Source organism: Thermobia domestica, chromosome 7 (genome assembly GCF_964235325.1).
Source record: "Thermobia domestica chromosome 7, izTheDome1.hap1.1, whole genome shotgun sequence".
In the NCBI taxonomy this organism is placed as follows: Eukaryota; Metazoa; Arthropoda; class Insecta; order Zygentoma; family Lepismatidae; genus Thermobia; species Thermobia domestica.
The window spans coordinates 162,530,463-162,547,667 of record NC_137460.1 but is presented as its reverse complement, the minus strand read 5'-3'; the positions used below and the strand labels follow the sequence as shown (position 1 = coordinate 162,547,667).

The following is a 17,205-nucleotide window of genomic DNA, read 5'->3' as shown; positions in this document are numbered from 1 at the left end:
AGGAGAGATAAGGGCACAAGAGATGCAATTGGATTATTAAGGGTGATCGGTAAAAGGTTTACCAAAAATGGGAAAGAGGTGTATTTATTGATCTGCAAAAGCTTTTGACTGCGTGACTTGGGAATTGTTGTTGGAAGTTCTAAAGAAAGTTGGGTTGGAATGAAAAGTTCGAAGAGTCATAAGAAACTCATATATGAACCAACAAATAAATGTTAGAATAGGAGAGGAAATGACAGGAAAGTTCAACAGAAATGCTATCTCACTTACATTATTTAATATTGAAAGACAAAAGCCATGGTGATTGGAAGGAAGTGGTCGGTGTCAAATATAGAAGTAGGAGGGAATAAAAAACAGCTGGCTAGTTCTCGATACCTGGGTAGTATTATTAGTAATGATATGAAATGTGAACGTGAAATAAAAGCAAGGATAGGAATAGTGAAAGAAGCCTTTAGGAGAAGGAAAATACTATTTTGGGGGGACCTTGAATAAAGAAATGAGAAAGAGACTCATAAAATGCGTCGTGTGGAGTATTGTACTATATGGGTCACAAACATGGACATTATAAGAATGGAGAGAATTAGCTGGAGAGAGCGGAAAACGAATAAGAGGGTCTTAGAAATGGTGTGGAAGAAAAGAACAATTTTTGATATTTAGAAGAGGAAGACAAACCGGTTGCGACATTAACTAAGAAGGAACTGTATCCTGAGGGATGTTTTAGAGGGTGTAGTGGCAGGAAAGAGAGGGAGGGGGCGAAGGAGACTAGAATTAATAGACTATATTAAAACAGAAAAATCGTACGTAGAAACGAGGAGGTTAATGGAAGACCGTGGAGCATAGAAGCTTCTCAGTTACAGCACGTGACCTGCCAATAATGGCACAATACCTATGATGGTGATGATTATCTTTATTGTTTTCTGTAATCTTCGATATTTATCACAAAATCAGATGTAAACTACTTCATAACTACGAACCTACTTCTACTTGACGTTTCTATGAGGATCTTTCATCCTCAAAACATCAATGAAACTTTCACTTGAAGGATGTTCAAATTACAAAATTCTTTTCATCATTGGTGGGCCATGAGCAAAACTAGCACCACTCGAGCGGCGCAAAACATTTCCCTGGTGACTTCCAAAAATATATTTAATGATTCTCTTAAGACCTTAGTAAGTTTAAAAGTTTACATGCATTTTAACTGTTAAAAATAATAAAGTTTTTCTCCTAACTTACTATATCTAATTCAACTAGTTATTTGTGATGCAAAATTGACGCAGTTTGTATGTAATTTTTGTCGTCGGGTACTATTCACTTAAAATGTGTAAGGGTTAACATAATGAAACATCAGTATTATTCTTGCATTTTTAAAATTCAAATTTTTCTTCCTGGCAGAAGACGTAATTATCATGAAATTTAGCTTAACATATTTTTTTGGTATCAAATTTAAAATCAGAGGACATTTTTGTTCAATTTAACGTCTCACCATTATGCTCAGACATAAGGAGAGGGGGATAATAAGATCGATGCATGGTAGAATAAAGTGCGAGAAAACGAGAGAACTTTGAGAACACCCACGCTCATAATGTTTATCCACCACAAAGTCCTGAGACCCTATGCACCAAAGTAGTAAATACAGGGTGTTTCAAAATAACACCTACAACGTTTGGGAGGTGATCCTGACACCAAAATAAGACGTAAAGTATAGACCAACCTGGGTGTACAAATGCTTTCTTTTGGAATTATAGGCTGCCGAAAACATGAAAAAATGAACTTTAAAGGTTTATAGCTCCAAAACTATGGGACCTACCGTAGTCGGGTCAAGACTTTACTAAGGAACTAATATGTGCTCTATCCAAAAACACATGTTTCAGAATCCTAAGGTACTCACGCAACAATTTTTGCACGGGCAGTTTGGTTACGAGTATATAATCTGAAGTACTCATTAACTACCTCTATAAAAATTGTTGCGGAAGTACTGCAGGATTCTGAAGCATGTATTTTTGGCTAGAACATATATTAGTTCCTTAGTAAAGTCTTAACCCGACTACAGTTGGCCCCATAGTTTTGGAGCTATGGACCTTTAAAGTTCATTTTTTCACGTTTTCGGTACCCTGTAACTCCGAAAGGAAGCATTTGTGCACCCAGGTTGGTCTATACCTTTTGTCTTATCTTGGTGTCATGAATCACCTCCCAAACGTTGTCGGTGATGTCTTGAAACATTCTGTATATCTTTATTTTTTATTTTTTATAAAGCTTCATAATTTTAAAGATTCTTCTCATCGTGTTTTTATGTTATTTTGAACACTAATTACAAAGTGACTTGCTGAAGAAACTTACGGAAAATAAATTACAAAAGTCTTGATCTGTTTTTCTAAAAATAATAATATTCTACGAGTCCAGCTTGGGGAAAAAGTAAAGTAAAGGAAGAAAATTAACTTGTTTTATGCACAGCAACATTTATCCAGGTTTTAATTTTTATTTTCTGTTAGTAATACTGATACTACAAGAAAATTTAATTTTACTTTCATTCTTCAAATCTCAAACCCCTTTAGAAACAAAGACCAGTTTTCTCTCAACCTCCTACGCAAAGAACGGGTTGGATAAATGACATGTTATACCAGAAAGCAGCAGAATGTGTTCAAATATTCTTCTTTTACCCTGGTGATTTCTATGGATTTTTCGGTAAATTACTCCTTAGTTTTCGCTTCAAGGAAAGTAACCGGCAAAGATACAAGTATATGAAGACACTCGAATTAACAGTGAAACAATTAGCAAATCGCGTGAAGTAGATGTTTAATAATTGAAGTCCATTTATAGTTATGATATTCCCCTACTTTCATAGTTTTAAAATCGTTCTAAATTGAAAAGTATACATAATGTATCAAATTTACGACTTAAAATTATCGTAATTTCCTATATCGTACCTATTTTGTTTGTCCACAACGAAATTTTCATATGCATGCTGCAATATAATCGTTCAATTTATACCCCTGACAAGTGGCATATTTAGGGGGAGGGTTATTGGACTGCCCCCCTCGAAATAAATTTGTTATATGCACTTCATTAAAATTTGTCGGCACCTAAAAGGAAAAATATAAGTGCTCATTCAAGTATTGTGCATAGTTCCCCGAAAGAAAATCCTACATACGTCACTGAACCTGAATATGAAAAAATTTATGGAAAGTGATCAAGGTCTAAAGGGAATTCATAAGGATCTAGAGTATTTTTTTCGGACTTAGTCAATGAAAGACAGTCATGATTTTGTGACCAGAAGTGTACAAAAGGTCGAATGTAGCGCTGAAGTTATTTAGTAAATTTGCAAACCATGGAAGGATGACAGAAATTAGGAATTCTTTAGAGGAGTATGGTGTGGTACACAGATGGCAGGGAAAGCAAAACCGGCGTGTGAAAAGGACTAGTTTAATCCATATGGTATAACCAAGTTATTTTAATCCCAATCTTTTTATTTTACCCCAATCCCAAAAGGGATCCGCCCAGTGCTTCGAAACATAATCTTTGCGATCAATTTTCATCATAATAACACTTAAGTTACATGAAAAATAGACTGAACTCCATAGCCGAACTCATTTACTGCGTGCTCGTATTGATTTCGCACGTATTACACACAGTCATAAATACTACTTGATCTCTATATGAACAAAAACGATCACAGGAACACCTGACTCTTTTATTCATAATGGGCATGGATCCCGAAAATGGAAAGAATAGTACGTATCATTATAATTATTTGCAGGAGTTTTCAGAATTTAAAATCTCACATAAGACCGACAGCATTATTATCAAATCTTCCAATTTTATCATGCAAGTCTCCTTTAGTTTCTAATTTATTCATAATTTACAGTATAGTAGAACCCACCAATTTGATCTTTTTCGTAATTACTAAACCCATGAGATGCTCAATAAGTTGCTATATGTGAATCGTAACGTCATGCTATCACAGCTATATTCTGTAAATACTCTCATGATACAATCAAGGCAAAGTAATTCAATATAAAAAATAAAATAAAATAAAATTTTCGAAAAATAAGTTACATATCACTTTTTTTCTTAATGAAAGTATTATAAAAATCTCATTGAGCAATTCAACTACAACAAAATATATACTATGAAAAAATCTCTATCGCAGGAAGACTATCACCTCTGAAAAAAAAAAAAAAAAGCGGAAAAAGAATGAAAAACCAAAAATTTTTAAATACCAAATCCTCCATAAATATATATTTAATAAAATAATAATTACGTGTATTTATCAAAAAATATTTTCGATTACTTTCAGAAAGTAGTCATCAATACATTTTTAATTTCAGAAGGCATTTCATTATATAACTTCATTCCCATATATAGAAATTAATTTTGGACATTAACACGCCTTACGATTTTGAACAAAATTATGATCTTCACATTAACGTGCTAAAATAATGAAGAGCTACATATGCTTTCAGCAAACGCACTTTTTCTGATGATAGTAAAAAAATTCATATATGTATAGTGATAAAGCGACAATTAACTTAAAGAGAAAATAATTTTCTATTAATTTTTACGAAAAGGACTATTATTATTAATTCTTATAATTCTTATAATTCTTAATTTTTCCCCTCCCCTCAAAATTAGTTTTTTTTATTTTATTTATTTATTTTTTTTTTAGTAAGCAATATTTTACACATGAGATAAACAGAAAATAGTAAATAGCTGTAATTGATTGTTTATCGAATATCAAAGGCACTGACCTAAATTTGTAACTTAAAAGTCTTTTGTACAATAATTCTACAATATATTAAGATAATGTATGGATTAAGATAATGTATGGCTTGGGTTTAAACATACTTTGGTGTAACACACTCAAGATATTCACAATTCAACCACATGTTCTGCAATAATTTTTAATGTTGTAGTTGGGAGGATACACCGAATCTCTTGAATATTTTTTTCAATGTATTTGTTTGCTTATGTTTGTTACAATAAATTTCGCATCATGTCAGCATTGATATTTTTTATAATTCTCCATTAACATTACTGAGATCTCTTTTTTCTTTGTTCCATGAGTTTGAAATTTTGACAGTATAAATGACAAACTGGATTAGCTAGAACACTGACAGAATACATCTCGTCAACCTTAAGTCTATGCACAATATTGCATATTAACTTTCACCACTTGAACAAGTTTACAAAGATAATGTTAAAAATAAAAATAATAAAAAAAAGGAGAATTTCCAATTCTCAATCTGCATACACATAATAAAAATCTTACCTATACCTTCTCCATTACTAATGTGTATTTTGAAGCTTCTATTGATATTTTTGAATGTGTGTTTTCTAGAACAAATGTATTTAGGACTACATAATAAGAGTGTGAGACAAATTTACCTGGATCAAATCTCTTTTTCTTGCCATCCAAGAAACGATATTTGGATACAACAACAGGCTGCAAAGGAACCTGGGCCTCAACAGCTACATGAAAAGCGCCTTTTTTAAATGGTAGTAGCTCTTCCTTCTTGTTTCGAGTTCCTTCTGGGAATATTAACAATCTCATCTGAAAACGAAATTTAAATAAAATTGCAAACAGTATTACAGAGAGAGCACAACAAGATCCACTATTTTCTACGTATTAACTCTGAATCACTTGTTTACTAACGTTAATTTACTCTACTATTTTCTACGTATTAACTCTGAATCACTTGTTTACTAATCGTTAATTTACTCTTCTATCCAGATTATTTGCAATCTATTTCCTTTGTATTAAAAAGAGTTGGTTAGGAAATAATATAAGATATCACATGATAGCTGAAAAACGAATCACTAACTAGGTCGTTAACTAAACTTGTTGTCACGGTTCGCCACTTCTGAAAACGTAAATTTATTTTAGGGCGTGTGACAACTAACATCGTGGTTGAAAGAGGAGTCGCCTGAACTTAGCAAAAGAGTGATAATGAAATATCTACTACTAATTGAAACTATAAATATTTTCTAGTAAAGTAAATTTTGAATAAATTATATTATTATTCTTAGTCTTTGATATATTCATTTTAGAGGTAATTATCCCAAATCGGACTTCCGAAGAAACTTATCGAATCGAATTTATTGACCGTGCTGATAGCGACTACTCCCAGTCACGACCTAATTAGTTTTCAGTTTTGTTAGAAATAAGAAAAGAAAGAGTGAGAAGTGAAAGGAGGGGAAAGAAGTAGAAAGAAATAAGAAAAGGAAAAGAAAAGGAGAAGGAAAAGGAAAGATTGAGGATTTTAAAGGAGAATGGATTACTGGATGATTTAGGAGATATAGTAATGAATTCGAATGATTATTATCCGGTAAATCGTTACAAATACTATTAGTGGAGAATCAATTTTGAAGTGATTTGGAATAGACACATGTTCCCTCATACCACCCAGACCTAGCTCCAGGCACCACGTTCGTGGGGTTGCCCAGACCTAGACCTGTAAATGAGAAAAGTGGAATTTAATTCTTTGTAATTTAATCTCAAACAATAATTGATAACTATCCAATATCTGAACTCCATGATCTGAGATCGACCACACATACGAATTAGCCAAGAAAAGAAAGAAAGAAAAAAAATAAACTTATAAACTCAATATAAAATTTATGTATCGTCTCAATAAGAGTTTCAACTTCCTGGAAGAAAGATGTCGTATTTAGGCTCATCCTGTTATTTTTGTCTCACTCCTAGAGCCGACTTTAAATTTGTCAGTAGCGGTCTTTCATGACCTAGGTTATTTACCTTAACACATATATTAAAACATGACACATATATTATAGATGTTAATATGACAAATGATATTACTAAAATTACTTAAATTAAATCTATCATGCATTCACTCGCTCACTCACTCAGGACAGTGTATGTATGTTTAAAGGAAACCAACTAGCTACAAGGGTACAAATAGTTTATTACATTCATAGTGAAAAGGAAAAATAATTACAAAGAAAATCTTAAAAGCACAAGTTCTTGGTTATATATTAATAGAATACATAGAGTTATATTTTAGTAAATTTATATATATTCAATCATCTTGACAAATAAAAAAAAATAATTACGTATATTATATATTAGGCATGCTAAAGCAAATTATGATTTGCGACATACGCAAAGAAGACACTTATTTCACTTTAAAAAAAAATGGACAAAGAGGAAAGAAAAGAAAAAAAAAGTTTTAGGTGTACTAGAACTTATGAGTCTCTACCTCACGTCGAGACATTAAAAAAAAAATATTCTTATACGTCCTGTAGCGTATATCAAACTCGAGCATTCGAGATCACTGTTAATGCACTAAAGGTAGTGTCCAACACATTTCACTCGATTTAAATTCAGTTTATGTTTATACACATATATTTTGCTTTATAATAACCATTTGTCCAGTATATACGAACTACCAGTTTGTAGCTGTATTTGCATATTGAAAATTCCACCCATCTAGGGATTTCAACGACGATATTTGGTCAGAGGAGAATTCTCCTCTCGGTTCAGTCCATTTTTGGATTCATTATTTAGTAACTCCAGGTCACTAGTTAGTCATTCATCACTTGGACGCATCATAACACTTTATTTGTGATTTACTTATAACTTTTACTCATAGTATTTATATTTGAGAAGATCTTCACTAGTTGAGAGGATTATGATGATTTATATCGTGGTAAACACTGGTTAAGTCATAGGATACACATTGGACAACAGGGGGGATTCTAGGTACACTTTCCAAAAAAGAAATTTCTGGTTGATCACTAAAGGATAATATTTGTTGAGGGATTGGATTACGTTTTAGACCTGCCGTTATTTTGAAATGCATGCCATTGAAACTGTTTACATTATTGATTACTAATTACATTTATGCAGAACAAAAAAATTATTTAAGTTCGCGGCGGTATTCCTTAAAAAGAAAATTAGACTACATCATTCCATTCGTCGGAAAACATTACTTAAAACCCATGGCAACCAATAAACGTATGGGGCAGATGCGGTGCTCTTACATATATCCATATTCTAAATTTAACATTTTACATTTCACTTTAATATTCTATATTTCATACATATTTACATTTCGACGTCTCTCTCTCTCTCTCTCTATATATATATATATATTCAATACACGCGCACATATTTAATTACATAACCCCAACATTAATTTGTCCAAGAAGGTTGCAACATTACACCAAGAAACAAAACTTCCGACATATCATCATAAAATATAATTTTCATTTATACCGCGCGTCTATTAATTTTAAATTTTCACATATTCAATTGGAGAGTAGATCAAAGAAAAAAAAACTTGTAAGGCAGGCACGTAACACAGAACATTCTTAAATACATGAACATATAGAAACCAAACAATTTTTATCTTAACTTTGGGCCCAATATTACAACAACATTCACGGAAATAAACTAAATGGAAAGTGACCACTGGATAAAAAAAATAATCCCAGACGGACAATGGTGAAGGAATGAAATTGGAAAATTACGGTGTACCGAATCGTTACTCACCCCGTCGATGGGTCAAATATAATGTAAACCCAGTCCCTAACTATTTCATCAAACGAATCGTGTCTTGAGATGTCTCAGCTGGTCATTTCGGTTAAAAAAAATATATTATACATTAATTCATTGATATATTATACTTTCAAAATCGGGGGGGGGGGGGGGGAAGGTTGAAAATTAAAAAAAAAAACTTTAGAGAAGGAGTAGAAAGAATAGGTAGAAGCAGTGCTTAAAGTGACATCAGATGAGGTGACGGTATGGAACAAATATGACCACTTAGAGCAGTAATTTTCACAGAACCCTAAAAAGTATCTCTACTCCTGACATTTTTGCACCATTTTTGACGTGAAAATCTATAGAAAGAGAATGAGTGAGTGAGTGAGGACTAATATGTAAATGCTTTACTCCCCATTATCATCAGCCTAGTATTCAATGAATATTGTTTTCCGTTTTATTCCATTGTATTGTAATCCACTAGTATTTAATGATTTTTTTCAATTTCATTTCCATTTAAAGCTTCTTCTGGTCTCGTTTTGTCTCGTGGTCAACACTAATTTTTTTATACCAGACTTAGAGGTCTGCACGGGCCTGAATTTTTAGCCCGGGCCCGGCCTGGCCTGTGATTTTACAATGTTAGGCCTGACCCGAGTCCGAAATATATTTTAGCATTTAGGCCAGAGCTTGTGTGATAATCAAACGAGCCCGAAAAAAGCCCGAATTACAGAAACTTAATAATTAACGCAAAATTGTATTTTTATTTACAGGAATTAGAGGTTTAATTTTGCAGTTGTGCTTTGAAAGTTCTCCTGAAAGAATGGTGCAATGTATGTCGTTGTACAGTATATATTTATAAAGTTTGGCCCGAGAAATATGGTTGTATATTTAAAAATTCACGGCCCGAGCCCTTGCAGACCTCTAACCAGACTGTCCCGGAAGTCCTGCACCATCAGTATACTGACCTGCATGAGGTAAAACTTTGGAAGGATAAGTGGAGCTACCAGTGAAAACTGTGGGCATGCATAGAGGACAGGTTCGTGGGATCAAATGAAGGCAAGTATTGCGTGTGTAGCGAGCGTTCCTGTAAAGCCAAATGGGCAACATGAGGACTAAATTTCATTTCGAGCTGTGCTACGATTTTTATGGGAAAAGGGACTAACTGCAAAAGCTGTAGTGAAGGAAAGGACACCATACAAAAAGCATTGCATTTCCTCGTCTGTCCGATTTGGATGTTTTTTTGGATATGTTGTAGCTGAGGACCTCCCGGGAAATTGTTTATATAGGAACAAATCCCTATGACCAACCCTGTGCCCTCCAGAGATCACCAAAGGTCACACAACGGTTGTTGATAGAATTGGTTCAAACTTGGCATACAAAAAATAGTTGTGTGTTATACTGGGCTACGGCAAATCAGAATAGTCCACGTAACGATGTGACTTTTGGTGACCTCTGGAGGTCACAAGGTTGGTCATAGGGTTTTAGCTTTATATAAACAATTGACCAGGGGTTCTCAGCTACCACGTATCCAAAACTCACACAAATCGGACAGACAAAGAAATGCAGTGCTTTTTGTAGGGCGTTCTTTGTCGTCTATAACACCGACAGCAGAACAAGGGAATACTGGATCGATCGACAGCTACCCGTTGGTTCAGAAAATTTACTTCGGATGATTTAAGCCTCGCGGACAAGCCCTGTAAGGGTAGATCTCCGTTGAATATTAACGGCCCTCTGCAAGATGCTGTGAGTGCTGAACCACAATCGAGTACTTGTGTGTTAGCAAGAGTAGTTTGGACATCCAAATCGACAGGAAACCGTCGATTGCATGTCATGCATTACGTCAATAAACTGCCCCGACAAAGTCCTCATGAACTGACAGAGAAGCAGGCCCAGCTCGGAGTGGCAATTTGCTAGAATTTGTTTTAAAAAATCCGTGTGATCTTCGTTTCTGGTGGAGTGTGACAGGAGATAAGTGGATGTTTTTCAAAAACCCTCACACACGTAAACAGTGAGCGAAAAGAGGACAGGGAGCCCTGGACAATGTGAAACAAGACAGATATGGGAAAAAGCTCATGCTGTGTGTTTAGTGGCGTATTGACGGGATAATTTATTTTGAGTTTGTTCCAGAGGATCGTGCTGAAACAGGTGAACTGTATTTTGAATAATTACGCCGAGTGTATGCCATTCTGAACGAGAAATATCCGGCATTAACAAGAGGAAGAGCTTATTGCTGCAAATTGGCAATGCTCTGAGTCATCGGTCTCTAAATGTGACCAACACCCTGGCTGAACTTGACGTGTTTGAGTTGTTATCTCATCCTGTCTATAGTCCAGATGTTGCACCCTCAGATTATTATTTGTTTCGCTTTTCTCTATTTCTTTCTTTCTCTCTCTCTCATTTCTTGTGTGGTCAGCTATTCAATTCATATGATGAAGCGCATGCTATCTGTCGCGAATTTTCCAATTCTAAACCTTCCAACTGGTATCGCCATCAGATTGGACTGTTGTCCCAAACATGGGTGAAGGTCATCGAACATGATGGCCTGTATTTTTCTGAGTAAAGGTTTGCCTTTGTTTCTGATATTCGTATTTCTTTTTCCTTCATGTATAGTGCAAAGCTTTTGGGACAACCTGGTAATTGTAAACACAGAAGTCCAGACAATCTGAATATAATCCTTTTGAATTTAAAGAAGAGTCCTGTCAATGACAGAGGAGGATTCAGGTTAAACATTTTAGGCGGGTGGTACGGTAGTTAAAAATTTTTGAGAGGGAGTGGATTGCTCGCCCAAATGTTGAAAAATCAAGAGCACAAATTCTGCCATTGAATAGGGTGATAGGAAACTGTTACTTCTTTCGAAGTAGCAGAACGAAATATTTGTACAAACATATTTGTTGACTCGATGCTAACGTCGTACTCATTTCTATGTGTAAAATCTTCTTTTCTGCACGTAAATTACAATTTAAATCAGTGATTTTTACCGGTATGCCATACCGGCCGATTTTCGAACTTTCGGATGCATAACCGGCTCATACCGGCTCACTTTAAGCACTGGGTAGAAGAGAGGAGACAGAACACTACAACTACGAAAGATAAGTGGTCGAATTTGCGTATACAACATAATATAACCAAATATTCTCTTTTATGCCAAAAGGGGTTCGGCTTACCAAATAAATAGCCGAAAAAGATGTCTGCGAAGATGAGACAAGTCTGTGTCCCCGATGGGATTTTCGGAAAGACAAAGGCTTTAGGGAAATCCCACCACTCACCGTATCCGGTCAACACCCTTGCAGATCCCGGAATCCTCCGGAAGGTTAGAGAAGGCGCTAATTTAGAATTTCAAAAGGAAAAAAAAATCATCCGACCTCTAAGAAACTGAGAAAGGATCTAGAGGAAAGTACGAAAATTAGACCGAAGGCAATGAAATAAGAGAGACCCTAATTATGGATTTGCCAAAAATAAAAAAAATTAGATAAACTGGATTTTGGATCGGTGATTTCTATTGCCAAACTTCACCGATAGCTCCCCTTCGCAGAATGCGCTAAATTCTGAGGCATCGATTAATTTCCATCACTATCTAGTTTGGAAACTAAGAAAGAAAACGAAAATATTCAAGGGGGGAGGGGTCGATGCCCGGGTACGGTATAATACATTTCAATAACTAATTGTTTCGATTCTGTAACCCTGTCAGAGCTGTCGCCTCCATGAACATTGTAAGCTAGCCCGGGTAGGTAACGTGGAAAAAAAAAAAAAGTCTCAAAGTCATAGGGTCTTCTCTTTCATAACCGACTGTAAACACAATTCACAACAGCCCAAAACGCCAACTATTTGGTATCATAATCGATGAACAATTACATTTAGTTAGCCATTACATGATGCTATCCCTACCCTGCTGTCAGACGAGATTGAGATAAATAAATACTACTGTTACGGTATACTCAACTGCGAAGTAATAATACATGCTAATATATAACTCGCCTACCTTGTCGAGTGATGTCTCGGCGCGGAGGTCAGAACTCGAAACGATTCTCACCACACATTTACGTTTCATCTATATATATATATCAACATATGGCTAAAATATACCGGGCCCATGTATACACTATACGGGTGTCCTATCATCTATTCACTTTTACTACAATATTCGTATTCATATTCAAATAAATATTCATATATTCATATCATCATCTTTTTCCATTTACTACGACGCTATATTTTAAAAAACACCCTGTCTCCTCTATCTACGCCCAGCCTACATACACATTTCATCATATATTTTAAAAAAATCTAAAAATCGCGTCCCGACCAACACGCAAGAAACATTACTCGAACCCAAGACTTCTTTGCCACACAAACCATCCTATATCTTACTTCGCAGCTGTTTTAAAACAAATATCTATATAGAAATATTCACAAAAAATAAAATATGTGCGATAATATTGCTGAATGTGATAGCATTCTGACAGCAACAATGAAAATTATTCTGCAACTACAAGAAAAGAATTGGAATTCAATATCTTAATTTCAGAACGGAAATAGCATCACATTGGCTGACTTCGGTTAAGAATCTATGTATAGTTTATTTACTTAAATATTTTCATTACTGGATTACACAGAATGTTGTAGTTTTCAGAATATTAAAGTGTCAAATCACATTATCCAACTATCTGTTCATATGGGCCGGAAATTGTGTTTACTCGGTTTTAAATCGAAAATAAAGGTCAATTTTGTAAAACCTAAATCACTAACTGGGTTTGATGGTAAAATATGCACGACTGATAGTACGAAATTTCGACACAAGGGCGCTAGTAACTATTTGTTCGAACTGTAAACCACGAAATGTGACCTTGTACTCAGGATTATTGTACTATATTACGTTCACTTTCAAATATTGTTTATAAGTTCATTTAATGACGGAATAAAAAAAAATATCACATAGTAAATACTACACTGTCCATATTTAATTATCTCACGCACTCTTTCATCACTTAACTACCACAATTACTACTACAAGAAAATGTTTACTACATTACAAATATACACATACTACTTAAACTACAAGACACATCATGCAAATACACACCAATCATCACTACCATTAATCTTATTATCCATTTAACACACATAGAACTCATCAGAGTTTACCATTTTTTGTTCAAATCGGCTCTAGCTGATGTAGGGGAAGGAAATGGACGGTGAAAACTGAACCAATTGGTCCTGATCAACTCTTGATATTCTATCAGATACTGGTCAAAACGTGTTCCAGGGGAACATACTAAAGCTATTAATTTTGAGGTTCCCCTCCCTAAAAGGGAAGGAAACCTAGATAATTAAATATTTAACCCATCCCTACTGGAAGCTATCCCAATTCGGGATGAAAACAGGAGCCCTTAAAGTTAACCTAAGCGATCATTCTCATGTTACAAAGATTACGAAACTCAGAATACCGCCATGTAGGTTAGTAAGAAAAATCACTTTCTATATTAATAAGTTACTACTCGGACTGGTCTTAGCTGTATAAGATATTGGAAGGGGTGAAAAGGATAATCACTGTTCTGAAATTTCTAAATCGAAGCAAATGAAAAGTTTAGCACACCAAATTAAACGCACGTAATGTCGAACCTGTCCACACTAAATATTTACATCCGGCATGGCGTCCTATGTATCCGGTTACATTTCACTGAGATTTCAGTCTGTTTTAACTATTAAGATTGTCAAAATTTTAGCTCCTGTGCTTCCCGATAGAGTAGTTTTGACCTGGATATACAATTTACCTGTCTTAATCGGCTATTCTGTTAAAATTCCTTCATATCCGCTAGCCGATCAAACACACAGCTTTCTTTTTCGATCGACGATGTAGAGTGAAGATGATCGCGCCTTAATATGTAGCGTGGGTAACTGCACCAATCAAAGTAAAGCTTTTTTGGCGGTGGAGTATTTAAAACGAATAAAAAATGGTAAAATCTGGATTGAACCGGATCTTTAGATGAACATTGGTACCAAAAGAGGGGTGAGGAGAGTCCAAAATATTGTGCCAAAATTTAGATTGGTTAATTGTTCTAAACTTCCATCCAATGGTGGGACTATATTTCCGAATAGCACTGACACCGTGAGATTTGTAATCGTCCATTTAAAATATGCATATATAAGATTTATAATTAGTTAATAGATAAATAAAGATATGAATCCCCCAAAATATGATTCCTAAACAAATTTTTACCGTCTTCCATGTTAATTTGGAATAAAATAACGAACAAATAAATAATTTATATGGATCGAAAGAAATTTTTGCTAAATAGGAAGTACAGTCGGTGCAAAAATTTCTGGGACCCTCCCATCAAAAATATCATTACATTAAATTGTAATATTCCATTACATAGCTATTGCTCTTAGTGATTCCAGGTTAATTCTATTATTTTAAGTGTTTTAACCATTTATTCAATATTTGTGACTATCGAAATTTAGTATCGTTACTTCTATAGTAAAAGTTGATTAAGGCTTATTCGAATTACGACTGTGTATTACGACTGTAAGCATTCCTTATATAACACGGTTGAAAACTGCCAAGATATTCTGTAGTAAGTACGCCAGCCGAATTAAGAAAAAGATAGTTGCAAGCTCGGCATTGTTTTGTTTACAATGCTCTCACACTTACGTGTTCAATATTATTCATATGAAGTGTACGTGAATGCTACAATATATTACCGCAAGGCAATTAAGCTTAGAAGACTGTCATTGAAACATTCGAAAAGGTCCTATTTGTTAATATTTTCTAAGTTGAAAGAGGAAAAAGTGAAGACGATTCGAGGTTTACAGAAATCAGTGTATGCTTCTATTGACCTATCACTCTAATATTACCTGTAACCTCTCGCTTGGAGTAATGACTTTGTCTCTTTGTTCCAAGTCAGTTATCTTTCCCAAAATGAACGAAAAAAATACATAAAAAATACTTAGTTGGAATTAATGTTAACCTGAGTATTGGAAGTTACTGAATTCCGAGGTGGTAATACAGTCTTTCTTTCACATCACTCTCTAACTCCCTCATTTAGATTTTGACTTTCTTGATTTTGTAAGAATCCTGAAGTCAGCCATTTGAAACTCTGAGAAATCAGCAGCTCAGAACAAACAAGAGAAAATTAATGAAACACACAGTATGCTTGGTTGCCTACCTTTTTAATAAGACTTCAGAATCTAAGTTCAATCATCTACTACGAGAAAGATCTTAAATATTGGGAACTTCCTGATGCATTGGATTTTGTCAAATCGCAAAGAATGTATTTTTAAAATACTAAGCACAGAATATAATGTTATGAAATAAAAAAGTATTCTTTATCTGTAAAATGAAATGAAATATTTGAGTTTTACGTCCCACGGTTATGCCTGTTAGGCTAAAGGAGACGGTGATATGAGAAATGAGTGAAATGGTGGAATGAAGTGAGAGGAAAGGGAGAACCAAAGAAAACCCACGAGCACAGTGTTTGTCCACCACAAAGTACACACGGCGCGAGCTGGGATGGAACCAGGGACTCCAAGCACCGGAGGTGAACGCTCTTCCACTGAGCCATCGCGCCCCCTTCTTTATCTGTGTCCTGGGTCTATTTTATAATGGTGATATTTCATCCACTTTTTGACTGTGGATATTTTCGAGTCGATTTAGTTTAAAATGGAATTATAAGTTTACCCAATGAATAACTAAGTAAATGAAGTAGCTGTACCACTCTACCAAAACTATTCCTACAGGATAATTGCGTAGGATAATTATGAATATCACCGTATCTTTTATTATTATTTAAGTAATTCAATGTTGAAATTTTAAGTAATTCAAAAATGTACAATGAACGAACTGCCGTTGTATTTAGTAACACAACTAGTCTCTTACAGTTTGTATGTTTCAATGAATTTGTAATGATTTTTATTAAGTTTTTGTTGTTTGAAGATATTCTGAAAAGGCGAAGATTCCTGGAACGTGATTTCGTATTTAATATAATAGTAGAATATAGCATTTGTTATAGATATAATAGATTTAAATCAGAGTTCGTATTAAGTACGTAGACTAAGGGATTTTTTTGCTTAGTTTCTTTGTGTGTTCTTGTCATAATGCGAACCTTGAAATTTTAATCTGATTAGTAAATTTACACATTTATGATTCATGTTATTTGCAGTAGTTAGTGTGCTGTTTCGTGAGGTAAGTAGTAGTAGATGCAATTGGTTTTATAAGGATTTAGCTTCAATTTTCCGAAAACCACTGCATAAGTTGGGATATTTTAAGATTAATAGCTTTTTCCAAACAATTTGTTTGGCTAACTTCTACCAACAACTATCTTAAGTCTACAAGTATTCACACGCATACAGACTAAACAAATAAATAAATAAATAGTCAGCTCAAAATGCTAATGTACTATTACTTTTATCATTCTTAGTTTTTAGTCTTCCCACGTAATTTCGATCAAAGGCATTCTATCTTGCAGCAGTACAGCCATTATGATATAAGAAGTGTACTTTGTAATTTTAGTTTTTAATTTTCGCTAATATTCCTAAACGTTTTGAAATTATCCTTTTTTACGGCATCAGATTTTTTCCAAAACATTAAATCCGATGACAACTTTTATTGTGCGCAAATACCATAACCTCCAACTTCCGAAAGAAGAAGCAATTCAACACTTGTTACGTAATCGGAAAAAAAGAAACTACTGAAGAATTTTCTGAAACTACTA

The 17,205-nt window shown here is 34.4% G+C and overlaps 1 protein-coding gene across 4 annotated transcripts in view; it reads right to left on the bottom strand.

Moving 5' to 3' along the window:
• Nucleotides 1–17,205, bottom strand: part of Agpat2 (1-Acylglycerol-3-phosphate O-acyltransferase 2) — a 333,379-nt gene that overhangs the window by 9,200 nt on the left and 306,974 nt on the right. For all 4 annotated transcript variants that reach the window (XM_081765534.1, XM_081765533.1, XM_081765535.1 and 1 more), the window contains exon 5: nt 5,380–5,545. In XM_081765534.1, the coding sequence (XP_081621660.1) occupies nt 5,380–5,545 (166 nt within the window). The remainder of the gene's footprint in view (nt 1–5,379; nt 5,546–17,205) is intronic.